The sequence below is a fragment of the Zonotrichia leucophrys genome, chromosome 25 (genome assembly GCF_028769735.1).
Source record: "Zonotrichia leucophrys gambelii isolate GWCS_2022_RI chromosome 25, RI_Zleu_2.0, whole genome shotgun sequence".
Classification (NCBI taxonomy): domain Eukaryota; kingdom Metazoa; phylum Chordata; class Aves; order Passeriformes; family Passerellidae; genus Zonotrichia; species Zonotrichia leucophrys.
In genome coordinates this window covers 2,164,591-2,191,596 of record NC_088194.1, presented here as the reverse complement: position 1 = coordinate 2,191,596, position 27,006 = coordinate 2,164,591, and the positions used below count along the sequence as shown (strand labels likewise).

Genomic DNA, 27,006 nt, shown 5'->3' with positions numbered 1-27,006 from the left:
GGAAGGGCACCGAGCTGGAAGTGGTGACACCGCTCAACACCAGCTGCAGGGTGTTCCCACGCCTTCGGGTGCCCCAGGGGCTCTGGGGTATGATGGAAAAAGCAGGAATAAGGCTCGGGGGCACATGGGAGCATAACTGGGACTTGCTGGGGACACCCCCAGCCCTACCTGGTCCCCTGGCATTCCCCCAGCGCTCCTGGAAACCCCTGAACCCCAGCTGGGGACCCCCAGCCTTAACAGGACCTCAAGAACCCCCAAATTGCTGCTCCTGGGACCCTGGAGACTCCCGTTCCTACAGGGACTTGGGCTCCGCATTCCTACCAGGACCCCCAGTCCAACTGGGATCCCTATTCCTACTGGAACCCTCGGTCCCCCATTCCTATCGGGACCCCGTGTTCCCGTTCCTACCGGGATTCCAGCTCCCGTTCCTACCGGGACCCTGGGCCCCCCATTCCTATCAGGACCCCATGTTCCCATTTCTACCGGGATCCGGGCCCCCCATTCCTGCCGGGTCCCCCCGTTCCTACCGGGAGCCCCATTCCTACTGGGGCCCCCATTCCTACTGGGACTCCTATTTCTACTGGAACCCTCGGTCCCCCATTCCTACCGGGACTCCGTGTTCCCATTCCCACCGGGTCCCCCGTTCCTCCCGGTGCCGCAGTGCCGGCGGTTCCCGGGGAGGGCGCTGTGCCGGGGCCGGGCCGGGCCGAGCCGCGCCGGTCGGCGGGAGCTGCGCCGCGTCCGCACCGGGCCACGCCTGGGGCTGCGAGCGGGGGCACCGGCACCGGCACCTCCCGGCCAGGCCTGCGGCTGCGAGCGGGAGACCGGCACCGGAACCCGCACCGGGACCCCCGAGCCACGCCTGGGCTGCGAGCGGGGCACCGGCACCGGCACCAGCACCGGGACCGGGGCTCATAAAGGGATCGGGACTTGCTCTCCCGGGCCACGCTTGGAACCGCTGCGAGCCGGACCGGACACCGGCAACGGGACCGGGACTTCCGAGCCACGCGTGGGGCTGCGAGCCGGACACCGGCCCCGGGAGCCGCTCCCGCGCCGGGACAGGTAATGGGGCCGCCACCGGGACGGGAACCGGCCGGGACGGGAACCTTTCCGACCCCGCGGAAGGGCCCCCGGAACCCCCGTGTGAAGGCGGAGAGCGCACCGGGATCGGTACCGGAACGGGAGCGGGGCGGCGGGACGACCCCCCTTGCAGCTCGCTGGTTCAACCGGGGAGCCCTCCCGGGATCCACCGGATCTCCCCAACCCCACCGGGACCACGGGGGTCCCAAGGCCTGCGGGGTCCCACCAACCCTACCGGGACCCCCAAACCCTGCCGGGACCCCCGAAGTGCCGGAGCCCCGCGGAGCCCGGGGGTCGCACCCGGACCGTCCCTCGCAAAGGAAGGGACGGTCACTTCACTCTGCCGCCCATCCCGGGGGTCCCGGGCCCGCAACCGGGGCACCCCAGGACTGTCCCCCTGTCCAGCCCTGTCCCCACACTCTGGCCTTCCCTCCGAGACCCCCGAGGGTACCCCACGAGTGGGTGACCCCAGTGCTGGGGGGCTCGGAGCGGACCCCCCTGCCCGGAGCCCGCCGGTGACGCAGAGCCCGGCGGTGCTTTCCCAACCGGGAAGTCGTTTTGCCTGTGCCGGCAGGGCCGGGCCCAAACCGCCCTGCCCGGGGCTACCGAGCTGCCCCGGTGGGCTGAACCCGGCCACGGCTCCTCTCAGGGTGGGCTGAGGGCGTGCGACCCTCAAAGCGGGGATCGGGGGGCAAGAACCGACCAGAACCGCCCGGAGCCGGGCCCAAAGCCGCCCTTTCGAGGCCGTGAGGCCCTGGCGGGTGCCGGAGGGGCTTTGGGGGCTTTGAGGGGTGTGGGCAGGGGGTCGTGGCCGTGCGGAGCCCGGAGGTTTCACTGCTGGTTCATCCGAGGCTCTCCCAGCGGCCCGGGCTGCGGTGCTGAGTTCGGGGGGCACCTCCCCAGCAAGGCCCGGCCGCTGCACGGCCGGATCCCAGCGCTGATTTTGCTGAGGAAGTCAGGCTGGGAAGGAAACGCAGCCCCTTCCTCATTTACCCCGCAGCCCCCTCCTCATTTGCCCCGCAGCCGGGGGCAGAGCCCGGGTTTGGGTTTGGGTTTGGCGGGGGGGCACGGCGTGGGCACGGAGCCGGTGTGCACCGAGCCGGACGTGTCACAGCCTGCCCGATCCCAGCGCTCCCGGAGGGGCTCACCGGGGAACGGGAATGGGCACTCGGTGAGGGACAGAGCGGGGGACACGGCGGGGGACACGGGGGTCCTCTGGTTATTGGGGAGCAGCACAGGGGGCACCGACCCCTTGGGAATGCCCGCTTGGAGGGTGATTCCGTGGGGTTATTGCGGACAGATCCTGGCTGGAGGCGCTGGCAGGGCTGTGCCCAGGCTGGGCTCGGAGCCCCCCGTTTTGGGGGGCTGCCCCCGGCCCCGCTCCTCCCCGCCGGCAGCAGGAAGCGCGGCCGGACTTTGGTCCATCCGGCGGCACCGGCGCAGGGGCAGCGGAAGGAACTTGTCCCGTTCGCCGGAGGGAGCCCTGGCTCCGGCACCCACCGCCCGTGGCGGCTCTCCCGTGGCTGACACCGGGCTGAGCTCCGGCCACGGCCCCTCGTGGGTGGGTGAGTTCCCTGCGTACCACTGGCTCCTTAATTTTTTAAGGAGTTATCTCTCCTTAGCATGAGGAGAAGCCCCCATTTTGGGGGTCAAACCCCCTTTCCACACCTCCTTGCCTACCCTAGGCAGTACCGTGGGAGTTTGGGATAAAATCCCTCCAGTCCCTGTTTATTTCTCTCTCATCTGCTCTTCAGAAGCAGGAGCGGAAGAGCTGAAGCTCCGGCCCCTTTTCGGAAAGGCCGGGATATTTTTAGCTGCCTGGCTCAGGGAGTTGGGATTTGCCATGGCTGCCTCCATCCCCCCCATCCTGCCTCAGCATCCTTCAGCTGTGTCCTGCCCTGGAGCGGGGCACAAAGCCCAGCCACGGCCATGGGGACAACTCTGGGGGTCTCTGTGTGATGCTCAGGGTCCCTGGGACCCCTTTGCCATGACAGGATTAGCTGTGTGTGACCCAGGGCTCTGCTGGGGACTCTCTGCCTTTTGTTGCTTGATGTGAAATTGCTTTAGCATTAATTTGGGGAGGTCTGGAAGCATCACTCTCCCTTCCCACCCACAGCCAGCCGCTCCTCTCCCCGCTGTGCCCACCCTGCCCAGGTGTCCCCTTGGATGGTCTGTGTGTGACCCAGGGCTCTGCCTTTTGTTGCTTGATGTGAAATTGCTTTAGCATTAATTTTTGGAGGTGTGGAAGCATCACTCTCCCTTCCCACCCACAGCCAGCCGCTCCTCTGCCCGCTGTGCCCACCCTGCCCAGGTGTCCTGAGTGCCTGCCCGGGGGCTGCTGCACCGCAGCTGAGCGACTTCTGGACAAGCTGGCTGTGGTCGTGGAGACCCAGCCGTGAGTACCTCCTGCAGCATTCTGGGGGGCCTGGGTAGGTTTAGGCTTATCTGGGGAGGTGGAAGATCACCCCTCCACGACGGAGCCAGGACTTTGTGCACCTGACCACATGGCTCCGGGTGACAGGGCCTGCGGGGAGGGGCTGCCCAGGTACCTGGGGCTGGGCTCGGTCGTGGGAGGGGGCTCTCACCATGGGTGGCAGGTGTTGTGGTTTTGGGGGCTGGGTGATGGTTTGGGGGCATGAGTCTCACATTGGTGGTGGACAGTTGCTTAGGGGTGCTGGGTGTGTAGGGTTGGGTGAGGTGTGTTTTGGGATGCTGGGTGTGGTTTTGGGGTGCTGGTCTAAGTGTTGGGTGGTGGCTGTTGTTTTAGGGTGCTGGGTGTCAGGGTTATTTGCTGGGTGGTGTTTTGAGGTGCTGGGTGTTGTTATGGGGTGCTGGGTCTCAGGGTTGGGTGCTGGGGGTTTATTTTGGGGTGCTGGGTCTCAGAGTTGGGTGCTGGGTCTCAGGTTGGTTGATGGTGTTGTTATGGGGTGCTGGGTGTTGTTTTGGGGTGGTAGAGTCTCACAGTTGGGTGGTGGGTGTTGCGGGGTGCTGGGTGTCAGGGTTGGGTGGTGGGTGTTGTAACGGGGTGCTGGGTGTGTTTTTGGGATGCTGGGTCCCAGGGTTGGCTGCTGGGTGTTATTTTGAGGTGCTGGGTGTTGTTATGAGGTCCTGGGTGTTACTTTGGGTGCTGGGTGTTGTTTTGGGGTGCTGGGTCTCAGGGCTGAGTGCTGGGTCCCAGGGTTGCCTGGTGGGTTTTGGGGTTCTGGGTGTTGTTACAGGGTTCTGGGTGTTTTTTTGGGGTGCTGGGTGTTGTTTTGGGGTGCCAGGTCTCAGGGTTGGGTGCTGGTTCTCAGGTTGGTTGGTGGGTGTTGTTTTGGGATGCTGGGTCCCAGGGTTGGCTGCTGGGTGTTATTTTGAGGTGCTGGGTGTTTTTTTGGGGTGCTGGGTGTTGTTTTGGGGTGCTGGGTCCCAGGATTGTTTTCTGGGTGTTTTTTTGAGGTGCTGGGTGTTGTTTTGGGGCGCTGGGTCCCAGGATTGTTTTCTGGGTGTTTTTTTTGGGGTGCTGGGTGTTGTTTTGGGTGCTGGGTCCCAGGATTGTTTTCTGGGTGTTTTTTTGGGGGTTCTGGGTGTTGTTTTGGGGTGCTGGGTGTTATTTTGAGGTGCTGGGTGTTACTTTGGGGTGCTGGGTGTTTGTTGTTTTGGGGTGCTAGGTCCCAGGATTGTTTTCTGGGTGTTTTTTGGGGTGCTGGGTGTTGTTATGAGGTCCTGGGTGTTTTTTTCGGGTGCTGGGTGTTGTTTTGGGGCGCTGGGTCCCAGGATTGTTTTCTGGGTGTTTTTTTGGGGTTCTGGGTGTTGTTTTGGGGTGCTGGCTCTCCTGGCCGGGCCAGGGGGTGGCCCAGGTGCTGACAGCTCCTCTCTGCAGACCGGTGCTGTGCAGGAGATGAGGTCCAAGGGCGGCCGGGAGCGACAGTGGAGCAACTCCCGAGTGTTGTAGCGTGTGAGTAGCAGCCCATGGCACCCCCAGCGTTCCCCTCTGAGGAACACCCACCTGAGCCACCACCTGGGCGCTCCCATAACCCATAACCTCTTGCATTTTACAGATTCCTGGCTTTTTCAGCCCAAACTTGAACTGCCTGACTCCCCCCGCGCTGGAGGAGAAGCCAAGCTGGAGTGCTTTAACCCCGCGGTATTTATGCAGCACCATCCTCACCCAGCTCCCGGTGACTTTGGGGCTTCATCCCTCTGGAAAATCCCTCCTTGCTGGAGGCACTGGCTGTGGTGACGTGGGCAGGGAGCCCCCAGCTCCTGCCCCACCTGCAAAGGACACAGCCACCCTCCCCTGAAACGTGCCAGGAGCTGCCAGGAGCAGCCCGCGAGTCCCAAATCCTCCCAGTTCTCCCTTTTCCCACTCCCGTGTCTCCCATGGGCTGCATGGTGGTGCCTCAGTTTCCCCAGGGAACCAGTTCATGGTGCAGAGGCAGCTTTGATGCCTCCCAGAACATCCCAGAGGAGCAAAACCAGGATTAAGCCCTGATATTCTGGTGCCAATCCAGAGTTAAACCCAAGATGTTCTGGTGTCAAACCAGGATTAGGTCAAATGGATTAACAATTCTTTGGGAGAACCAGTTTAAACCCCAATATTCTGTGCATCAGTAACAAGATGTCGGTGTCAACCAGATGGTGTCAATGGATTAACCTGATATTCTGGTGCCAATCCAGAGTTAAACCCAAGATGTTCTGGTGTCAAACCAGGATTGGATGTCAAACTGGGATTAAACCCCAATTCTTTGCAGCAGAACTGGGTTTAAACCCTGATATTCTGGTGCCAAACCAGAGCTAAACCCAAGATGTTCTGGTGTCAAACCAGATGTCAAACTGGGATTAAACCCCAATTTTTAGGAGCAGAACTGGGATTAAACCCCAATTCTTTGCAGCAGAACTGGGTTTAAACTGATCGGTGCCAATCAGAGTTAAACAAGACGTTCTGGTGTCAGACCAGATAGATGTCAACTGGATTAACCCCATTTTAGGAGCAGAACTGGATAACCAGTTCTTGCACAAACGGTTTAACCCTGATTCTGGTAACAGAGCAACCCAGATGCTGTGTCAACCGATGGATGTCAAACTGGGATTAAACCCCAATTTTTAGGAGCAGAACTGGGATCAAACCCCGCTGCTTTGGTGCCAAACCAGGATCCAACCCCAACGCTCGGCTGTCTCCGAGCCCACAGTGCCTCCAGCTGGCATTCCACCGCCGCCAAACCCTCACCTCCCTCCTTTTTTTAGGATCTGTTCCTATTTTTAAGCTCCCAAACCCACCTGAGCAGCCCCTGTGGCCCCGGGCAGGACCGTGGTGGGGTCCCCTCCACCCAGGACTGTCCCCAGGCCGGACAGGGCCTGACCCGAGAAGGGCTCTGCAATTAGGTGCGGGTGTACATAGTTTAATTAGTGCCAGGATTAAATATTAATTAGCACGTGCTGGGTGACAGAGCCTTTCCCCAGTGCTCCGGTGGGAGCTGGGATTTTCCAGCCCCGTGTCGTGCTCGGGTCAGGGTTTTTGGGAAAAACATTCCACCCTTGAAATAAATGCCTTGTGCTGGTCCAGGGGGTGGGTGCAGGAGCTCCTCGCTCCCTCCTCTGCTCCTGGAGCAGCCAAATCCACTGGGAAAAGCTGAAATTCACGACTTTTTATGGCACAACCAGTTTCCTCCCGGCTGGGCTGGACTCGGGAGCGTGGCTGCACTGACACCCCCTCCTTGGACACCCCAAAATGTTCCTCTGACCCACTGTAGAGGGGATTGCACCCCAGGGAAAGAGGGGGCGCGCCCCCAGCTCGAGTGGGGCAGCACCCCGTCCCTGAATAAAAGCCAAGAGCCACAACTGGAAGAAATTTAAAGGGGAATTTAATCCTTGGAAAACAGTGACAGTTCTGGACGGCTGCATGTCCGGACCCACCCTCTGGGGCCTCCCCTGCCCCCCAAGGAAGGAAGATCATCAATAACTCCTTAATTCCCCCACCCCAACGCCTTCATCAAGGGGGTGCAACTCCTGCCCATGGCACCCCCAAAACGCCACCTTGGGGACCACTGGGGCACAGGGAGCCATTTTGGGGGGGGACAAACCACGAGCTGACCTCTAACAGAGACAGCTGCAACCCCCCCACACCCAGGCACCCCACGGGGGCCTGCTCAGGGACCCCAACTGCTCATCCAGACCTCAGAAGCCCACGGGGGTGCCTGTGTTATTTGGGGGAGCCCGGGGGCTGCCCCGCGGCGATGCGGCTGACCCGCTCCAGGACATCCTGCGGGCACAGCGGGGGCACGGCCTGGGCCAGGGGACACTCCTCCACCAGGCTGTTCATGGGGGTGGGCGGGGGCACCACCTCCTCCTCGGGGCCCCCTGCAGCCCCCAGACCCCCCAGAGCTGCCCTGAGGATGGGCAGCACCTTCTTACGAGTGGCCACGGCGTTGCCCTGGGCGTAGGCGGCCACGCTGGGCCAGGGGCTGGGCAGCGGCCGCAGCAGCAGCGACGGCGTTGTCGCCTCCTCCAGAGCCCTGCACAGCTGTGGGGGAGCAAACGTGGGGCTGGGACCTGCCCAGCACCCCCAAAACTGCCAGGTTGTGGGGCAAAGCAGGGCTGGAGATGCCCAGACGTGGCTCCCTGACTCACCGTGCTGCGCAGGGGCTCCTGTGCGCTGTACACGGCGAGTTTTCGGGTGGGCTCGTGGTGTTGGTTAAAGGACACGGTCATGGCCACCAGCCCGGCGTAGCCACGGGCCTGGCAGAAAGCCTCCAGGTCCTGCAGCAAGCCAGGCCGCAGCAGGAAGGTCTGGGCAGAGGGGAGGGGTCTCAGTGTCACCGTGATGTCCCCAGCGTGCCTCAGTTTCCCCCTCAGCCCCGAGTCTCACTTCCAAGTCCTCGAAGACGCCGCTGATGCCAACGACAGCCTCATCATTGGAGAGGACTTTGAGGTCCTTCCGCAGCATCTGCTCTGTTGTCAGCCCTGGAGGTGGCCAGCAGTGATCCCAGGTGACCTTGCTGTCCCCAAGGAGAGGGGGGGGACACACCTGGCTGCCGCTGGCCTGGCACACCCACCTGTGACATCAAACTTGGCCGCCTGCAGCGCTCCGAACACGGCGTCACGGGCCGGCAGCTCCGGGAACCTCTCCTCCAGCAGGGACACGCAGGCCACGTCCCTGGGGGTCACCTTGCCTGCAGCTGGGCTCAGGTTGATGCAGTCCAGCAGGATGGTGCCTGTGGGGACGAGTGGGGCCGTGGTGTCACTGTCCCTGGGGACAGAGCTCAGCCAGGACCCCAGAGAATCACAGAATGATGGGGTTGGGAGAGACCTCTGAGATCATCCAACCATGCCCTGACACCTCAACCAGACCACAGCACCATGTCCAGTGTTTATTTAAACACATCCAGAGATGGTGATTCTACACCTCCCTGGGAAAAGCATTCCAGTACTTTATCATTCTTTTGGTAAAAATTTTTTTCCTAATATCCAACCTATACCATCCCTGACATAGCTTGAGGCTGTGTCCTCTGGTTCTGTCAGACTGACCCCAGCTGGCTCCAGCCTCCCTTCAGAAGGTTGTAGAGAGCAATAAGGGCACCTCTAAACCTCCTTTTCTCCAGGCTGAACAGCCCCAGCTCCTTCAAACCTTCCTCACAGGGTTTGTGTTCCAGGCCCCTCACCAGCCTTGTGTTTGAGCATCTCAACGTCCTTCCCAAACTGAGGAGCCAGAACTGGACACAGCACTCAAGATTTGGCCTCACCAGCACCGAGTCCAGGGGCAGAACGAGCTCCCTGCTCCTGCTGGCCACACCATTCCTGATCCAGGCCAGGAGCCATTGTCCTCCTTGGCCACCAAGGGACACTGCTGGCTCATGTTCACCCAGCTGTCACCCAGCTCCCTCTGTGCCCTGCTCACCGTGCAGCAGCGCGGCCGTGGTTCTGTCCAGCACGCCCGGGGGGCCCTGCAGGATCCTCTCGGTCACCAGGGTGGCACAGGAGCCCACGGGCTCCACTGTCACCTGGCACGGGGGGCCTCGGGCCCGCTCCAGCGGGCGGTGATCCAGGACCTCCACCACGGCCTCCTCCAGGGCAGCGTCAGCACTGCTGGGCAACGGGAAGGGTCAGAGCCTGCCAAAGCCCCTTATTCCTTTTTTTTCCCTAAAAACTCCCTGGAAATGGATCCATTTCAGCCATCCTGGGCGGCAAAATCAAGTGAGGCACTGCATGGGTGGCCCTGGCTGTCCCCAAGGTGCCACCCCTCAGCTCACCAGGGTAGGATGTGATGGTCAACCAGTGTCAGGGAGAGCAGCCCAGCGCGGTGCCAGGTTGATCTCATCCCAAAAAATGAACGAGGTGGGTAGGAACCCCCAATCCCGCAGCAAAATCAAACGAGGGTGGCCCTGGCTGTCCCCAAGGTGCCACCCCCAGCTCACCCAGGCAGGACGTGGTGATCCACCAGAGTCAGGGAGAGCAGCCCAGCGTGGTGCCAGGTCCATCTCATCCCCCAGATCAATCTCATCCCAAAAAACAAGCAAGGCAGGTGGGATCCCCCAATCCCACAGCAAAATCAAGCAAGGGTGGCCCTGGCTGTCCCCAAGGTGCCACCCCTTGTCTCACCCAGGCAGGACATGGTGATCCACCAGAGTCAGGGAGAGCAGCCCAGCGTGGTGCCAGGTCCATCTCATCCCCCAGATCAATCTCACCCCAAAAAATGAGTGAGGTGTCCAGGATGCCCCAATCCCACAGCAAAATCCATCGAGGCTCTGCTGTCCCCTGGTTGTCCCCAAGGTGCCACCCCCAGCTCACCCAGGCAGGACGTGGTGATCCACCAGAGTCAGGGAGAGCAGCCCAGCGTGGTGCCAGGTCCATCTCATCCCCCAGATCAATCTCACCCCAAAAAATGAGTGAGGTGTCCAGGATGCCCCAATCCCACAGCAAAATCCATCAAGACATGGTGATCCACCAGAGTCAGGGAGAGCAGCCCAGCGTGGTGCCAGGTCCATCTCATCCCCCACATTGATCTCACCCCAAAAAATGAGGAAGGTGTCCAGGATCCCCCAATCCCACAGCAAAATCAAGCAAGGGTGGCCCTGGCTGTCCCCAAGGTGCCACCCAGCTCACCCAGGCAGGACATGGTGATCCACCAGAGTCAGGGAGAGCAGCCCAGCGTGGTGCAGCCCGCCCAGGTCGATCTCATCCCTAAAGACCAGCGAGGTGGCCGGGATGCCCCGCTCCCGCAGCAGGAACGTCGTCTCCGTCCGCAGCGCGAAGTCGGCGCGGGGGATGTTCAGCACGGGCACGAAGGCGGCTTTGGGAGCCGGGGTGGTCTGCAACAAAGGGGGGGTCACACCCAGGGAGGTGTCCCCAAGGCCAGCAGGGGTCCCTGGGGTGGTGGTTGAGCCTCACCTGGGCGAGGAAATAGGCCAGGGCCAGCGCGGAGACGGCGGAGTCCAGGTCACAGGCCTCGTTGCCCATCACCACGTGGACCTCCTGGTGCTGCTGGATGTGATCCTGCAGGGATGGGAGGTGTCAGCACAGCAGCAGCGTGGCCTTGTCCTCCAGAATCCCCCACACTGCTCCCTTGTCCTCCAGAATCCCCCACACTGCTCCCTGGTCCTCCAAAATCCCCCACACTGCTCCCTTGTCCCCATCGGTGCTCCTGGAGCCACCTGTCCCAGGTGGCACCCACAGATTGCACCCTCCTGGCACCCCTGGAGCTGCCTGGGATCCATTTCTGACCTCCTGACCAGCTCCTGGCACTCCTGGGATCCATTTCTGGCACTAAATCCTCAGGTTTGGGGGGTGTGTGTGTGGAGTGAGGTGTGTTGGGATTCCAGGAAAACTCAGCTGAGCCACCAGGTGAGGCCAGGGACCATCCCAGCCTCACATCTTTGAGTGCTTTAACCCATTTGTTCTAGAATTTGGGGCTGCTTATCACCCCAAAAATGCTGTTTCACCCTCTTTAGCTTGCCTGCAGCATCAGGGAAAACATGTCACTCTCCTGTCCCCCGCCCACGGGAGCCACCCCGTCCCCAGGCTCTGATTTTTGGGACAATTCTCTGCTGCCATAACCCAGATTTGCTAATTTTTGGTAAAACACGAAAAAAACAACAACCCGAGAGCAGCTGCAGCCCAAACCCTCAGCAGGTCTGGGATGGGGCTGCAGCAGGGAAACATTTTGGGGTGTCCCTGGTGTGGCTGTGCCACCTCAGTGGGGCACCACACTTGGGGCTCTTGGTTCAATCTGTGGGGTGCTCGTCTCCCCTGCACCCCCAATTCCCCACACCCCCAATTCCCTGCTCCCCAATTCCCCCCTGAGCCCTCAATTATCCCCTGAACCCCCAATTCCTCCCCTGCACCCCCAATTCCCTGCTCCCCAATTACCCCCTGAACCCTCAATTCTCTCCTGAACCCCCAATTCCTCCCCTGCACCCCCAATTCCATGCACTCCCATTCCCATGCACCCCCAATTCCATGCCCCCCCATTTCCCTTCACCCCCATTTTCTTGCACCCAATTCCCCCCGGCTCTCCCATTTCCCTGAGCCTCTATTTCCCCCCTGCTCCCCCATTTGTCTGCTCCCCAATTCTCCCCCTGCACCCCAATCCCCCCCGTTCCCCCTCTTTCCCTCGATCCCCCCATTCCCTCCGAGCCCCCCAGACCCCCCAAGCTCCCTGAGCCCCCCAAATCCCCCCCATTTTCCCCGTACCTGCAGAGCCGCCCGGTTCCCCAGCACGAAGCGCTCCATGACAGCGCTGATCCACGGCCTGAACCGCCAGGATGGCCCCAGTATAAACCAGTATGGCCCAGTATAGCTCACTACAACCCAGTACAGCTCACTACAACCCAGTATAACCCGGTATAACCCAGTATAACCCAGTACAGCTCACTACAACCCAGTGCAGCCCAGTACAGCTCGGTACAACCCAGTAGAGCCCAGTATAACCCAGTACGGCCAAGTAGGGCCCAGCACAGACCAGTACAAACCCACGCTACCCCAGTGCAGCCCAATAGAAGTTCAGACTGTCCCAGTACAGCCCAGTATCACCCTGGACCGTCCCAGTCCAGCCCAGTACCACCCCGGACTATCCCAGTCCAGCCCAGTATAAATCCAGACTGTCCCAGTGTCACCCCAGACTGTCCCAATCCGTCCCAGTCCAGCCCAGTATCACCCCGGACTATCCCAGTCCAGCCCAGTTTAACCCCAAACTATCCCAGTATAAGCCCAGTTTGTCCCAGTCCGTCCCAGTTTAATCCCAGTCCATCCCAGTTTAATCCCAGTCCAGCCCAGTTTGTCCCAATCCGTCCCAGTTTAATCCCAGTCCGTCCCAGTCCAGCAGTTTGTCCAGTCCGTCCCAGTTTAATCCCCGTCCGTCCCAGTCCAGCACAGTTTAATCCCAGTCCAGCCCAGTATAAACCCAGCTTGTCCCAGTCCAGCCAGTTTAACCCCAAACTCTCCCACTATAAACCCAATTTGTCCCAGTCCGTCCCAGTCCAGCCCCTCCCCCCGCGCCGCAGGGGCCGCTGGGAGGGGGCGGGGCCGTTCCCGGCATCCCCCGCGCTGGGGGGGGGCTCGGGGGGGGACCCCAAATTTCCTCATTTCACCCCAAAACCCTCCCGGGACCCCCGAACCCCTCCCTGAACCCCCAAACACCCCCCCAGACCCCTCGGACACCCCCAAATTCCGCTGCGACCCCAAAACCCCCCCCCAGCCCAACCCGCACCCTGCAAACCCCCCCCTCAAAATCTGAGTGCACCCCAAAATTTCCACCTTGAATCCTCTTCTTCCTCCTCCTCCTCCTCCTCTTCCTCCTCTTCCTCCTCTTCCTCCTCCTCCTCCTCCTCCCCCCGCCCTCAATCCGCCTTCCCACGGGGCAGCCGCAGCCAGGTGGAAAACAGGCCCCGAAAACGGGGGAAAAAGAGGGAAAAAAGAGGAAAAAAGAAGAAAAAAAAGGGTGAAAAAAAAAAAAAAACCAGGGAAGAGGATAAAAGAAAGGGGAGATTAAAAAGGAAAAAAAAAAAGGGGGAAAAGGAAGACGAGAGAAGCGAAAGGAGCGCGAAGGAATTAAAAAATAAAAGAGGATTAAAGAGGAAAGAGCAGAAGGAAAAAGAAGGAAGAAGGAAGAAAAAGGGAATAAAGGAGGAGAGAAGAAGGAGAAAAAAGCAGGAGAAAAGGTAAAGGGTTAAAAAGGAGGGAAAAAGTGAAAAAAAGAAGGGCGAGAGGAGGGGAAAAAAGGGAAAACTAGAAAAAGAAGGGGAAAGGAGGAAAAAATAAAGACAGGAAGGGAAAATGAGGGAAAAATTTTAAAAAGCAAGGAAAAAGTGGCATAAAGAAGGAATAAAGAAGGGGAAGGGAGGAAAAACAAGGATTAAAGAGAGAAAAATGAGGAAAAACAAGGAATAAAGAAGGAAAAAGGGGCATAAACAAGGAATAAAGAAGGAAAAATGAGGAAAAACAAGGATTAGGGGGGGAAAAGTGAAGGAAAAGCCGCAAGGGGGGACCCGGGCGGGGACACCGAGGGGCGACCCCGCCCCGGGACCCCCCGGTCCGGCCGGACCGGCCCCGCCGCGGGCTCGGGGCGGAGCCGCGAGTGGGAATTGAAATCCACCTTCCCTCATGGCTGTTAAACGGCGCTGCATTTTATTTTATTTTATTTTATTTTATTTTATTTTATTTTATTTTATTTTATTTTATTTTATTTTTATATTTCAATTCTATTCTATTCCATTTTTAAATGTAATTTAATTCTATTCTAGTCTATTCTAATTTTAAATTTTATTTTAAAAGTTTATTTTATTTCCTTTCATTTTATTTCATTTCATTTCATTTTTAAACTTAATTTAATTCCATTCTATTCTATTTTTAAATTTAATTTAATTCTATTCTATTCTATTTTTAAATTTAATTTACTTCTATTAATTTTATTATATTTCATTTTCTTTTTTATTATATTTCATTTGATTTTATTTCATTTCATTTACAACCCCCATATATACACATGTATATCTATATATATATATAGATATATATGTATATATATAATATATACATTTATGGCTTTATTTATGTTAATTTAGATTAAGATTTATGAACATATTTAATTTATATTATATTTATATTTATATTATCTCAGTATTTTCCTCAACCAGCCCCATTTTCCCTCCTCAGGCTGATTTGGGATGCAGCTGCTCCTGGACAGACCCAGAGCATTCCCAGGAGCCTGAGTGGAACCAGAGCAGCACCAGAGGGTCCCATGGAGCAGGAGGGGACCCCCGAGCCCCCCAAAGAGGCTGCGGGTGGGGACGGAATTCCTGGTGCTGGGGATGAAATTCCAAATGTTGGGGACACAGTTCCTTTTGTTGGGGGTGCAATTCCCAATGTTGGGGATGGAATTCCCAGTGTTAGGGACACAATTCCTGGTGCAGGGCATGGAATTCCCGATGTTGGTGACAGAATTCCCGGTGTTGGGGACACAATTCCCAATGTTGAGGATGAAATTCCCGGTGCTGGTGACACAATTCCTGCTGTTGGTGACACAATTCCTGGTGTAGGTGACAGAATTCCCGGTGTTGGGGACACAATTCCCAATGCTGGGGACACAATTCCCAATTTTAGGGATGGAATTCCCAATGTTGATGACGCAATTCCCAATGTTGGTGACACAATTCCCGGTGCAGGGAATCCCCAGGAAGGTTCTGGGGGTCCATCCAGGCAGCTGGAGGGGGTCTCCAGCCCCCAGGGACCCCCGGGGGGCTCCCCCAAGGAACAGCAGCCCCTGCATGAGGAGGGGTCCCCAAAGGAGGAAGGGTCCCCGAAGGAAGGGGGGTCCCCCAAAGAGCAGCTCCCACAGGACAAGGGGTCCCTGAAGGAGGAGGGGTCTCCCCAGGACAGGGGGTCCCCCCAGGACAGGGGGTCCCCGCCGGCCGAGCCCCCCCGGGCGCAGCCCCCCGGGGATTTTTACTTTGTCAAGTGGATCCTGTGGAAGGGGCAGCGCACGGCCCTGGTGACCCAGGGCGAGAACGGGCCCTGCCCGCTGCTGGCCATCATCAACATCCTCCTCCTGCAGTGGAAGGCAAGCTGGGGGGGCTTCGGACCCCCAGATCCCCTGGGGAGGGGTCCCAGGGGTGGGGTGGGATTGATGGGATGGGATGGGATCAATGGCATCAATGGGATCAGTGGGATGGGAGGCATAAGATGGGATGGGGTGGGATCAATGCAATGGGATGGGATCAATGGGATCAATGGGATGGGATCAATGGGATAGGATGGGATGGGATAAATGGGATCAATGGGATGGGATGGGATCAATGGAATCAGATCACTGGGCTGGGCTGGGCTGGGCTGGGCTGGGCTGGGATGTTATCAGTGGGAAAGGATCAATGGGATTGATGGGATGGGAAGGGATCAATGGGATGTTATCAATGGGATGGGATGGGATCAATGGGATGGGATGGGATCAATGGGATGGGATCAATAGGATGGATGTATCCAATGGGATGGGATGGGATCAATGGGATGGGATGGGATCAATGGGATGGGATGGGATCAATGGGATGGGATGGGATCAATGGGATGGGATCAATGGGATGGGATCAATGGGATGGGATGGGATCAATGGAATGGGATGGGATCAATGGGATGGGATGGGATCAATAGGATGGATGGGATCAATGGATGGGATGGGATCAGTAGGATGGGATGGGATCAATAGGATGGGATGGGATCAATAGAATGGATGGGATCAATAGGATGGGATGGGATCAATGGGATGGGATAAATGGGATCAATGAGATGGGATGGGATCAATGGGATAAGATCGCTGGGCTGGGCTGGGCTGGGATGGGATGTTATCAGTGGGAAGGGATCAATGGGATTGATGGGATGAGAAGGGATCAATGGGATGTTATCGATGGGATGGGATGGGATGGGATGGGATGTTATCAGTGAGATGGGATCAGTGGGATGGGATGGGATCAATGGGATGGGATCAATGGGATGGGATGGGATCAATGGGATGGGATGGGATCAATGGGATGGTCTCCAGCCTGCTCTGGTTGCCCCCAGGTGAAGCTGCCCCCGCAGACAGAGGTGGTCACGGCCGAGGAGCTGATGGCACATTTGGGTGAGTGGGGACCCTGCTGTGGCACCAGGAATGGAGTGGGGGCTCCAGTGGGACCCCCACATTCCCTGGGGGGGGCTCTGACCCCGCTGTCTCACAGGGAATTGCATCCTGGCCACCCAACCCAAGGACACCTCGGAGGGGCTGCAGCTGAACTTCCAGCAGGTGAGGAGCACCCCCAGAGCACACAGCCCTGCTGGCTGCAGGATTTGGGCTGGCACCTTCAGGAGTGACCCCTCCCCGTGTTTTGCTGCCCCCCAGAACATCAGTGACACCATGACAGTGCTGCCCAAGCTCTCCACGGGGCTGGACGTCAACGTGAGGTTCACGGGGGTCTCAGATTTCGAGTACACCCCCGAGTGCATCGTCTTCGACCTCCTCAACATCCCACTGTACCACGGCTGGCTGGTGGACCCCCAGGTGAGCCCCCCTGCCTGGCTGCTGGTGCTTCTGGGGGGTCACAGCGGTGTCCCCAGGGCTGGAGAGGAGCTGGGGCTCCTCCTGGCCAAGGTGACCGAGCTGAGGATGGATGTCCCAACCTTGGGAGTGCTCAAGGCCAGGTTGGATGGGGCCTGGAGGAACCTGGTCTAGCAGGAGATGTCCATAACTGTGGTTTGAGGGGGTGCAGAAGAGCCTGATCTAGCAGGACTATGGTTTAGGGGGGTTCTAGATGAGCCTGATCTAGCAGGACTATGGTTTAGGGGGGCTCTAGATGAGCCTGGTCTAGTAGGAGATGTCCCTACTTATGGTTTGGGGAGGTCCAGATGAGCCTGGTCTAGCAGGACTATGGTTTAGGGGGGTTCTAGATGAGCGTGGTCTAGCAGGACTGTGGTTTGGGGGGGTCCAGATGAACCTGGTCTAGTAGGAGATGTCCCTACTTATGGTTTAGGGGCTCCAGATGAGCCTGGTCTAACTGGAGGGGTCCCTGCCTGTGGTTTAGGGGCTCCAGATGAGCCTGGTCTAACAGGAGGGGTCCCTGCCTGTGGTTTGGGGGTGTCCAGATGAGCCTGGTCTAGCAGGACTCTGGTTTAGGGGCTCCAGATGAGCCTGGTCTAACAGGAGGGGTCCCTGCCTGTGGTTTGGGGGTGTCCAGATGATCCCAGAAATTCCCACCCCAAAGCCCTCAGTGATGTTTGGGATGGGGCTCTGAACCCGAGGCAGTGCCCGGCTCCTCTGGCCATGGCAGGAGGCTGCCCTGGGTGCTGCCTTCCCTCAGAAGGGACCCTCAGACCCCTCTGCTGTGGCCCCACGCCCACCAGGAGCTCACCCCGTGTCCCTGCCGCCCCACAGAGCCCCGAGCAGGTGCAGGCCGTGGGCAAGCTCAGCTACAACCAGCTGGTGGAGAAGATCATCACCTGCAAGCACGCCAGCGACTCGCGCCTGGTGAGCGAAGGTAACGGCCCTGCCGCTGCCCGCGGGCCTGGGGGGCACAGCTGGGCACCCCCGGCCCCGCCACGTCCCCGCTGTCCCCTCAGGGCTGGTGGCAGAGCAGTTCCTGGAGGCCACGGCGTCCCAGCTGACCTTCCACGGGCTGTGCGAGCTCACGGCGCGCGCCCGCGAGGGAGAGCTCGGCGTCTTCTTCCGCAACAACCACTTCAGCACCATGATCAAACACAAGGTGGGAGCCCCGACCCTCTGTGCCCCCCAGAGCCCTCTGTGCCCCCCAGAGCCTTCTGTGCTCCCCCAGAGCTTTCTGTGCTCCCCCAGAGCCCTCAGTGCCCCCGAGAGCCCTCAGTGCCCCCGAGAGCCCTCTGTGCCCCCCAGAGCCCTCTGTGCCCCCCCAGAGCCCTCTGTGCCCCCCAGAGCTTTCTGTGCCCCCCCAGAGCTTTCTGTGCCCCCCAGAGCTTTCTGTGCCCCCCAGAGCCCTCTGTGTCCCCCCAGACCCCCACCCAGGGCCCACTGTCACCTGTCCTGTGGGAATGTTCCTCACGTGGGGTCACTAAACGTGGTGGTGTTCACAGGTTTCAGAAGACTGATTTATTATTTTGTTATTTTATGGTATGATATATTATATTATATTAATTATATTATATTATTATTATAGTATAGTGTAGTATAGTATAGTACATTATACTATACACAATGTAATATAATATTATATTATTATTTTATTAATGATATATAATGTATAATATATAATATAATATATATAATCTCTATAATATATTATATATAATATATTATATATATTTGTATATATTATTATAAATTATTATATTATATTATATTATGAGATTATAACTATGCTAAAAGAATAGAAGAAAGGATTTCATCAGAAAGGAATAGGAAGGAATGGAATGATAAAATCTTGTGACTCTCAGAGAGTCCGAGACAGCCGGGCTGTGATTGACCATTAATTAAAAACAACCACATGAGACCAATCAAAGATGCACCAGTTGCATTCCACAGCAGCAGATAACCATTGTTTACATTTCATTCCTGAGGCCTCTCAGGAGAAAATATCCTAGTAAAAGGATTTTTCATTGAACGTGTCTGTGGCACTGTCCCTTGTGCCCAGGGCCACCTCTACCTGCTGGTGACCGACCAGGGCTTCCTGCAGGAGGAGGGGGTGGTGTGGGAGAGCCTGCACAGCGTGGATGGCGACAGCTGCTTCTGTGACACCGAGTTCCACCTCAGCCACCCCCCGGGCAAGGACGGGGCCAGCGCGGCCCCCCCGGACCCCCGGCTGCAGCAGAGACAAGTGGACCAGGTTTGGGGACACGTGGTGGCAGCGGGTTGGGGATTTGGGAGGTCCCCAGGGTGAGGGAAGAGATGGATCTGAGGCTGTGTTCTCAGAAGGTTCATATTATATTATATTATATTATATTATATTATATTATATTATATTATATTATATTATATTATATTATATTATATCATATCATATCATATCATATCATATCATATCATATCATATCATATCATAGTATATATAATAGTATATAATAGCATATAATATAATATTATATATTATTATATATATATAATATTATAATTATATATATAATTATAATATTATATTATATCGTATCATATCATATCATGTTATATTATATTATATTATATTACATATCATTACATTACATTACTATATAAGAATACTTATTATTATACTGACTATAATAAGCTATTATATTCCATTAATATATTTTATTATTATAAGAATACGATACTAATGACTATAAGAATATGATACTAAAATTATGATGATGATGATTATTATTATAAGAATTTTATATTATTATATTATAAGAATTATTATAAGAATACTGTACTAAAACTACGCTAAAGAAATAGAGAAAGGATACAGACAGAAGGCTTAACAAGAATGCTAAAATTCTTGTTCAAATAAATAATAATATAATTAATATAAAATAATAAAATAAAATAGTATAATAAATGCCTTATAAATATAATAATAAATACTTTAGAAATATTATAGTAATTTTAGAAATATTGTAATAATTATTTTATTTTATTTTATAACAAATCGAAATAATTTAAATAATAAATAATGAAATAATATTTTATTACATATTATAATAAATATAATAAAAAACAGTGACTCCTTCCAGAGTCCTGACGCAGCTGGACCATGATTGGTCATTAAATAAAAACAATTCACGTGCTGGAAAAACAATCTCCAGATCAAATTCTGAAACAGCCAAACACAGGAGAAGCTGAGGCTTCTCAGCTTCCTGGGAGAAATTCCTGGGCAAGGGGAGTTTTTAGAAAACATTTAGAAATTTTTTTAGAAAATTTAGAAAATAGGCACATTCCAAGGCAGCAAAACACGAGGAGCTGAGGCTTCTCAGCTTCCCAGGAGAAAACCCTGGGCAAGGGAATTTTTTAGAAAATCTGACAGGAACAAGTGGGGGGACACCTGAGTGCCATGGTGGATTCCCCAGGGTCTGACCCCCCTCTCTGTGCTCCTGCCAGGATTTCATGGTGGCCCTGTCACTGCAGCAGGCACAGGACCCCTCCTCGGTGCTCAGCGACCTGGAGCTGGCGCGGCAGCTGCAGCAGGAGGAGTACCAGCAGCACCATCCTCATCCTCACCCTCATCCTCATCGCCCTGCTCCTCCTCAGCTGCTCCCAGCGCAGGTACCCGGGGGTGCTGCTGGCCCTGGGGGTCTCTGTGCGTCCCCCCAGAGCTCAGCCCTGGCCCTGTCCCTGTCCCCACAGGCGGAGCGGCGGCGCCAGAGGCCGGATTCGGACTGCACCCTCCTCTAGCACCCCGTGCCTGGGGGTCCCCACGCCTGCAGCCCCCCAAAACCCTGCTCTGCATCCTCCAGGGACATCCTGGGGGTCCCTGTGGGCTGGAGATGAGGGGTGACCGTCTGAGACCACCCCAGGAACACCCCAAACTTCCCAGTGGCCTTAACACAGGGGGGGTCCCACACCTCAATCCACACTCCAGGACACGGGTGGGTGTGGGTGTGGGGATGGGGGGACACCCGCACACCCCTGTTCAAAATGTGGCCTTAGCCCTCGGCAAGTAAAGGACTTGTCCCCCTGCACCCTGGCATCAGTGGGGACTTCTGTTCTCTGGGGACACAGGGGTTTGGGGGGGGATTGAGGGGATTTGGGGGGCTTTTGGGGGATTTGGGCTCGCAGTTCCTCCGCGGGTTTGGGAGATTTGGGGTTTTTTTGGGGGATTTGGGGTCACGGTTCCTCCGCGAGTTTGGGGTCCCCTCTGTGGGGTGCAGTGGCGAGGCGTGGCCGCCAGGCGGCGACAGAGGGCGAGTGGGGCCTGTGGGGTTCCATAGGGGCACAAATGAGGCTCAAATGGGGCGTCTGTAGGGGGTATGTGGGGCACATATAGGGCTGTCTATAGGGGGTGTATGTGGGATGTATATGGGGCACCTATAGGGGGTATATGGGGTACATATGGGGCTGTTTGTAAGGGGTATATGGGGTGTATGTGGGGCACATACAGGGCTCTCTATAGGGTGTCTATATGGTGTGCACAGGGCACATATAGGGCTGTCTATAGGGGGTATATAGGGCACATATAGGGCTGTCTATAGGGGGTATATAGGGCACATATAGGGCTTTCTATAGGGTGTTTATATGGGGTGCCCAAGGCACATATAGGGCTGTCTATAGGGTGTCTATATGGGGTGTATATGGAGCACCTCGGGATCCATAGGGGGGCGCACGGATCCCGTCTCGGCGGTCGATTGCTCACGCCTGGGCTCCGCCCCGCCCCGCCCCACGGCGGGCGCCGCTCCCCGCGGCGTTGCGGTGACGTCACTCCCGGGTCCGCGGTGACGTCACTGCCGCCGCTGCCTGGCGCGGGGCGCGCGCGGGACGGAGGGGGGCGAGCGGCGGCTCCGTGAGGGCTCCGGGCGGCGGCGGCTCCGTGAGGGCACCGGCGGCGGCTGCGGGTGAGTGCGGCCGGGGGCGCGCGGGGCCGCCCCGTTCCGCGAGGGGCCGCCCGGAGGGGGCCGCGGGATGGTTCCCGCTCGCCCCCCCCGCGCCAGGCCCGCGGCCGGGCCTTTCTGCGGGCGTTGGGCGCGCACCGGAGCCATCCCGGGCCTCCATCCGCCCTCGGGCAGGGCCCGCCGGGGCCCCCCGGGGCTGCCCGGGCGGGGCCGGGTGAAGGCGGGGCCCCCCCGGGCCCACAGCGGCCTCGGGCCCCGGCGGGGTCGCTGCCCCCCGGCCCGGTCGGGCGCGCAGCCCCCGGGCCCGGATCCCTCCCGGTCCCGTTTATCTGCCCACGACTACAAAACGTCAGGGTTTGTCGGTTTCCAGCAGGATCGCTGCTAAAATCACCTCTGGGGAGGGGGGTCCGGCCTGGCGGTGCCCCCTCCTGCACCGGCTCCGTGCCCCGGTGCCCACACATCGCGCCGTGCCGCCGGTGCCCCGGGGGAGAAGGAGCTGCCGGCCCTGACCGGGGCCTCACCCCGTCCTCCCACGCTCCCCTCCCGTTACCTGCCCGCGGCACGGCCCCGGGAGCCGGGAATTGCGGCACCTCCCTCCCGCCCGCCCTTGCGAAACCGGCCACGGTGGTTCCTCTTCCTCCCGCGGCCGAGCGGAGCCGCCCCGGCCCTCGCCACAATCCGTGTCGGGGATTCGCGTCCCGGGGCTGCGATCCCAACCGAGCCCATCCCGACCCCGCGGGGTTCCCCAGAATCGGCCGGTGGGTTGGGACGGGGAGCCGGGATGCGCTGACCCCGCTGGCCCCGAGGGGCCGCTCCCCCGTCCGGAGCCTTTTTAAGGCACAAAGGTGCTCATTGTGTGGCCACAAATCCCTAATCCCGCGCTGGGGCCGTGCCGGGCCTCGCAGCGCTGGCGGTGGGCTCCGTGCCTCCGTTTCCCACCGGGAATCGGGTTTGGATCGGCCGCGGGATGCACGCACGGGAGGGAAACCAAAGTCGGGGGTTTCTCCCCGCTCCCGGTGCGGAGCCGGGGTTGCGGTCCCGGTGCGGACGGGGAGCCCGGCTGTTCCCTCGGGCTGGCTGCAGGAGCCGAGCAGGCTGGAAGCAGGACTGGGGCCCCTGTTAATGATCACCCTCTGACCTCCGGGCTGCAGGGAGCAAAGTCCCTCGGTGCCCGAGCCGAGCTCCGACGGGCATTTCAGCGGGGCCTCGCTGGGAGCCGAGGTGGAAATTGGGGTGCCAGGTGGGGCCGGGGTGGGATCGGCCTTCTCCTCGGAGATGCCCCCCTCACCTCTCCCCCTTTCCCTTCCCTCAGCATGTTTCAGACCTTGTACAGCTATTTTTGGTGGGAACGGCTCTGGCTCCCGGCAAACCTCACCTGGGCTGACCTGGAGGACCGGGATGGGCGAGTCTATGCCAAAGCCTCTGACCTGTACATCACCCTCCCCTTGGCCTTCCTCTTCCTCGTTGTCCGGCACCTCTTTGAGACGTGAGTCCCTTCCCTGGGGGTGGGCACGGATGCTGAGCCCCCGATCTGGCTCTCCCGATGCCCTGGGGGCTGTGGCTGAACCCTGGCATGTGGCACCTTGTGCTCAGCCGAGCTGGGGGTCCTGATCCCCCCTGACAAACCCACGTGCTCCCTTTTCCCCACACAAACACGGCCTTTAGGGAGTGATTTGTTGGGCAAACAATGGGAACAGACCCGGCTTTGTTGGGATAGCAAGAGAAGGGAGGGGCAGAGTGGGGACAGCCCGTGACAGAGGGACCTGGGGGGCTCCCCTTGGCAAAACCCACCCTGGAGGAGGCACAGCAGCATGGGGAGACCGAGGCATTGAGTGTTCGTGGGTCCCTGAGTGGCTTTAATGGTGCCAAACCATGCAGGTGACAGGAATTCCTTCCCCAGGTACGTGGCCACCCCCCTGGCCGGGCTGCTGAACGTCAAGGAGAAGGTGCGGTTAAAAGCCACCCCCAACGCGGTGCTGGAGAGGTTTTACGCTGCCACCAGCAAACACCCCAAGCAGGTGAGGGCTCGGGGGGTGGCCAGGGGGTGAGGGTGGCAGAGGCAGGGCTGTGTGACACAGTGGGGCTGCCCTGGTGTCCCCAGGCCGACGTGGAGATGCTCTCCAAGAAGAGCGGCTGCACCGTGCGCCAGGTCGAGCGCTGGTTCCGCCGCCGCCGCAACCAGGACCGGCCCAGCCTGCTCAAGAAATTCAGGGAGGCCAGGTGAGACCCCCCCTCCTGCCTGGTGTCACTGTCCCTCCACCCTGGGGGGCTCTGGGGGTCCCAGCTTGGCCAGGAGCTGCCTGGGAGGGTGGGAGATGCAGGATTTGGGTCCGTCCTCCTCACTCCTCTCCCCGGTGCCCATCTGAGGAACGTCTGCTTCCTTTTTCCAGTTGGAGATTCACCTTTTACCTTATTGCTTTCATTGCTGGCATGGCTGTCATAGTGGATGTGAGTATTGCCCCCTCCCCTTGCTCCCCCAGCCCCCCCGGCCCCTCTGACTCCTGTGTCTCCCCCTGCTGCAGAAACCTTGGTTCTACGACCTGCGGGAGGTGTGGAAGGGATACCCCATCCAGGTGAGCACAGATCCCACCCCAGCTCAGCCCACGGCTTCTCCTGAGCACCAGGGGGAACTGGGGGTGCAGGAGGGTTTGGGGGTCCTCGGGGCACCCAGATGGTGCTCAGAGAAGGGGACACAGAGGAACCCCCCAACCTGTCCCTTGCCCCCAGAGCGTGCTGCCCTCCCAGTACTGGTACTACATGATCGAGCTCTCCTTCTACTGGTCCCTGCTCTTCAGCATCGCCTCCGACGTCAAGCGCAAGGTGGGGACACCGGGATGGGCTGGGGGACACCGGGATGGGCTGGGGGACACCGGGATGGGCTGGGGGACACCGGGATGGGCTGGGGGACACTGGGATGGGCTGGGGGACACCGGAATGGGCTGGGGGACACTGGGATGGGCTGGGGGACACTGGGATGGGCTGGGGGACACCGGGATGGGCTGGGGGACACTGGGATGGGCTGGGGGACACTGGGATGGGCTGGGGGACACCGGGATGGGCTGGGGGACACTGGGATGGACATCTCAGCAGGGTTTTCTTCACCCTCGTGGTGGGCAGGAGGGAGCAGCTGGGAGGATGTGGGCACAGGAGCAGGAAAAAGCAAGAAAAGCTCATTTCTTGAAGGGAACCCGTTGTCTTGTGGGTAACTGGAGCCTCTGGAAGGTGGGAGAAGCCCAGGGGCTGTGGGATGGGGGTTTGCTGTAACCCTCCCTTTGCTGAGCTTCCCTTTGCTTTGGGCACAGGACTTCAAAGAGCAAATCATCCACCACGTTGCCACCATCATCCTCATCAGCTTCTCCTGGTTTGCCAACTACGTCCGTGCCGGGACTCTGATCATGGCCCTGCACGACTCCTCGGATTATCTGCTGGAGGTTGGTGTGTCCCCCTGCCCTGCTGCCACCACTGCCCCATCCTGTGCCCCCTGCCCTGCTCACCCCCTTTTCCCCCCCAGTCTGCCAAAATGTTCAACTACGCCGGGTGGAGGAACACCTGCAACAACATCTTCATCGTCTTCGCCGCCGTCTTCATCATCACCCGCCTGGTCATCCTCCCCTTCTGGTGAGCTCTGCTGGGGAACGGGGGAAACTGAGGCAGGGGCTGGGGGAGCCTCAGTGACAGGAGTGGCTTTTCGTGGTAGGATCATGCACTGCACGATGGTTTATCCGCTGGATCTCTACCCTGCCTTCTTTGGTTACTACTTCTTCAACTTCATGATGGTGGTGCTGCAGTCGCTGCACATCTTCTGGGCCTACCTCATCATCCGCATGGCCCAGAAGTTCATAACTGGAAAGGTGAGAGGGGGCTTGGGGAAGGAAAGACCCCCAGATCTGAATCCCAACTGCCTTTGGCTCCCCAGATCCGCTGTGGGGAGAAACCGCTGTGGTTGCAATGGGGAAACTGAGGCACGGCAGGAAAATGGGGGGAGCTGCTGCCTGAACCCCCTTTGCCCTCTGCCCACAGGTGGTGGAGGACGAGCGGAGTGACCGTGAGGAGACGGACAACACCGAGGAGGAGGAGGAGGTGACCAAGAACGGTCCCCTCTCCAACGGCCACCCCGTCCTCAACAACAACCACCGCAAAACCGACTGAGAGCGCCCCGGACCCGAGAGCTGCCACCTCCTGCCACCGGCCCGGCCCCTCCGGCCGCTCCGCACCGGGAGCCCGGAGCGCCCGCCCTGCTCCGGAGCGGGGCCGCAGCTCTGCCTCACACTCACCGCTGGTGCCCTTCCACCTCTCACCTGCTGCCTTAATCCACTGCGGCTCCCGGCCAGGCGGGGACCCCTCGGGGCGGCTCCATCCATCCCTCGGGGCGGTTCCTCCCCGCCCCGCAGCCCCTGGCTTGGCTCTGGCCAAAGAGCTCGGCCCCAGCCCCTTGCCGGGCTCCGTGTTATTCCAATTTTCCCAACCATTCCTTCACCGGGGGAAGGGGGGATAATTCCCCTTTCCCTGAGCTGGAAAAGCCGGCTCAGCCCCTGCTCCACCGACCTGGGAGGGAGGAGCAGGGAATTCCTGGGTGTTTCAGTGCCTAAATGATGGGATGACACTATGGAAGTACTTGGGGGAAGGAAGCTGCGGGCTTGAGTCACTCCTTGTGTCTCACAGAGTTTAATCCTCTCATTTCTCTTCGGTAAATGGATTTTTGAGTCTCTCCCTCTCCGTGGCCTCTCCCAGCTGTAACAGGACAAATTTCCAACTTGATTTTTTCCTTTTTTTTTTTTTTTTCCTTCCTTTCTATTTATTTGGAAGACAGGAGGAGCCAGGCTTGGCTCTGTCTCCTGCATCCTTTGGGATGCTGTGAGACCTCCCAGCACGGAGGGGTGGGGGGGGGAAAAGGACCATTAACCAATGTCAGACCAAAACGTGTTTTGTTGTTCTTGTTTTTTTTGGTTTTTTTTTTTTAATAAATAAGAGGTTAAATATATTAAAAGTTAAAAAAACTAATAAACTTGGGTAAAAAAAAAAAAAAATTACAGGATTTGGGCATATTCTGTGTCCCTGGGGTGGGGGGGTTATTTTGGCATAGATCCTTTAGGCAGTGCTAAAAATAGGCAGAGTTGAGGATTTTGATGGTTTTTATGGGGTTTTTTCCTCCTAAAAGTTCTCCAAGTCTGGAGTGTGGGTTTGGGTTCCCTGGGATGACAAAGCCTCCATTCAGGTGGACTCTCAGGATAGAACTGGAGCTCCAGGAGGCCCCAGAAAGGTTTTATTTTACAAAGAAAAAAGAAAAAGGTTATTTAGCAGAAAAAAAAACCCCAACAAGCCTCCCTTGTGCAGGGATGGTTGGAATCAGCTCCACCACCTCCCAGATTGGGTTTTTCCACGTCAATAATGTGAGATTTGATCTCACTTTGTCAAACTTTCAGCTCTTTCATCCAATTCTCGGGGTGGTTTTTGGAACTC

At 57.8% G+C, this 27,006-nt stretch overlaps 3 protein-coding genes and 1 long non-coding RNA gene across 5 annotated transcripts; 3 read left to right on the top strand and 1 right to left on the bottom strand.

The window, feature by feature from the left end:
* Positions 1 to 4,891: 4,891 nt before the first annotated feature.
* Positions 4,892 to 5,971, top strand: LOC135457821 (uncharacterized). The gene is made up of 3 exons (XR_010442775.1): positions 4,892 to 5,017; positions 5,121 to 5,612; positions 5,888 to 5,971. It is a non-coding gene; the product is annotated as an uncharacterized LOC135457821 (long non-coding RNA).
* A 935-nt stretch (positions 5,972 to 6,906) lies between these two features.
* On the bottom strand, positions 6,907 to 12,539 carry PRUNE1 (prune exopolyphosphatase 1). Its single transcript, XM_064732596.1, has 8 exons — positions 11,749 to 12,539; positions 10,447 to 10,551; positions 10,162 to 10,367; positions 8,957 to 9,141; positions 8,115 to 8,273; positions 7,928 to 8,022; positions 7,690 to 7,848; positions 6,907 to 7,582 (listed from the first exon to the last, which is right to left on the bottom strand). The coding sequence occupies exons 1-8, from the start codon at positions 11,785 to 11,787 to the stop codon at positions 7,262 to 7,264; spliced, it is 1,269 nt and encodes a 422-aa protein (XP_064588666.1). The 5' UTR covers positions 11,788 to 12,539; the 3' UTR covers positions 6,907 to 7,261.
* Positions 12,540 to 13,043: 504 nt separating this feature from the next.
* On the top strand, positions 13,044 to 20,679 carry MINDY1 (MINDY lysine 48 deubiquitinase 1). 2 transcript variants are annotated; one of them, XM_064732692.1, is made up of 11 exons: positions 13,044 to 13,214; positions 14,209 to 14,486; positions 14,592 to 15,112; positions 16,105 to 16,162; positions 16,260 to 16,324; positions 16,421 to 16,579; positions 17,450 to 17,552; positions 17,635 to 17,777; positions 18,720 to 18,869; positions 20,099 to 20,263; positions 20,345 to 20,679. In XM_064732692.1, the coding sequence occupies exons 2-11, from the start codon at positions 14,294 to 14,296 to the stop codon at positions 20,390 to 20,392; spliced, it is 1,605 nt and encodes a 534-aa protein (XP_064588762.1). In that variant the 5' UTR covers positions 13,044 to 13,214; positions 14,209 to 14,293; the 3' UTR covers positions 20,393 to 20,679. The 2 variants fall into 2 exon arrangements, with proteins under 2 accessions (XP_064588762.1, XP_064588761.1); XM_064732691.1 differs by having other exon boundaries at positions 18,678 to 18,869.
* A 738-nt stretch (positions 20,680 to 21,417) lies between these two features.
* Positions 21,418 to 26,536, top strand: CERS2 (ceramide synthase 2). The gene is made up of 11 exons (XM_064732616.1): positions 21,418 to 21,549; positions 22,859 to 23,032; positions 23,447 to 23,564; positions 23,648 to 23,766; positions 23,937 to 23,994; positions 24,069 to 24,119; positions 24,274 to 24,366; positions 24,849 to 24,977; positions 25,058 to 25,164; positions 25,244 to 25,397; positions 25,567 to 26,536. Exons 2-11 carry the CDS (start codon positions 22,860 to 22,862, stop codon positions 25,693 to 25,695), a joined length of 1,131 nt encoding a protein of 376 aa, XP_064588686.1. The 5' UTR covers positions 21,418 to 21,549; position 22,859; the 3' UTR covers positions 25,696 to 26,536.
* Positions 26,537 to 27,006: the final 470 nt, after the last annotated feature.

What these genes read in the sequence shown, in the direction of transcription:
- CERS2 (XM_064732616.1), top strand. Translation starts at nt 22,860, where the DNA reads ATGTTTCAGACCTTGTACAGCTATTTTTGGTGGGAACGGCTCTGGCTC. An exon ending in CCTCCGACGTCAAGCGCAAG is followed by an intron (nt 24,367 to 24,848) that starts GTGGGGACACCG and finishes CTTTGGGCACAG; the next exon opens with GACTTCAAAGAGCAAATCAT. An exon ending in CTGGTCATCCTCCCCTTCTG is followed by an intron (nt 25,165 to 25,243) that starts GTGAGCTCTGCT and finishes TTTTCGTGGTAG; the next exon opens with GATCATGCACTGCACGATGG.
- MINDY1 (XM_064732691.1), top strand. Translation starts at nt 14,294, where the DNA reads ATGGAGCAGGAGGGGACCCCCGAGCCCCCCAAAGAGGCTGCGGGTGGG. An exon ending in GCATGGAATTCCCGATGTTG is followed by an intron (nt 14,487 to 14,591) that starts GTGACAGAATTC and finishes TTCCTGGTGTAG; the next exon opens with GTGACAGAATTCCCGGTGTT. An exon ending in GGAGCTGATGGCACATTTGG is followed by an intron (nt 16,163 to 16,259) that starts GTGAGTGGGGAC and finishes GCTGTCTCACAG; the next exon opens with GGAATTGCATCCTGGCCACC.
- PRUNE1 (XM_064732596.1), bottom strand. Translation starts at nt 11,787, where the DNA reads ATGGAGCGCTTCGTGCTGGGGAACCGGGCGGCTCTGCAG. An exon ending in GATCACCATGTCCTGCCTGG is followed by an intron (nt 9,142 to 10,161) that starts GTGAGCTGGGTG and finishes GTTGCCCAGCAG; the next exon opens with TGCTGACGCTGCCCTGGAGG. An exon ending in GGCCAAGTTTGATGTCACAG is followed by an intron (nt 8,023 to 8,114) that starts GTGGGTGTGCCA and finishes GGCCACCTCCAG; the next exon opens with GGCTGACAACAGAGCAGATG.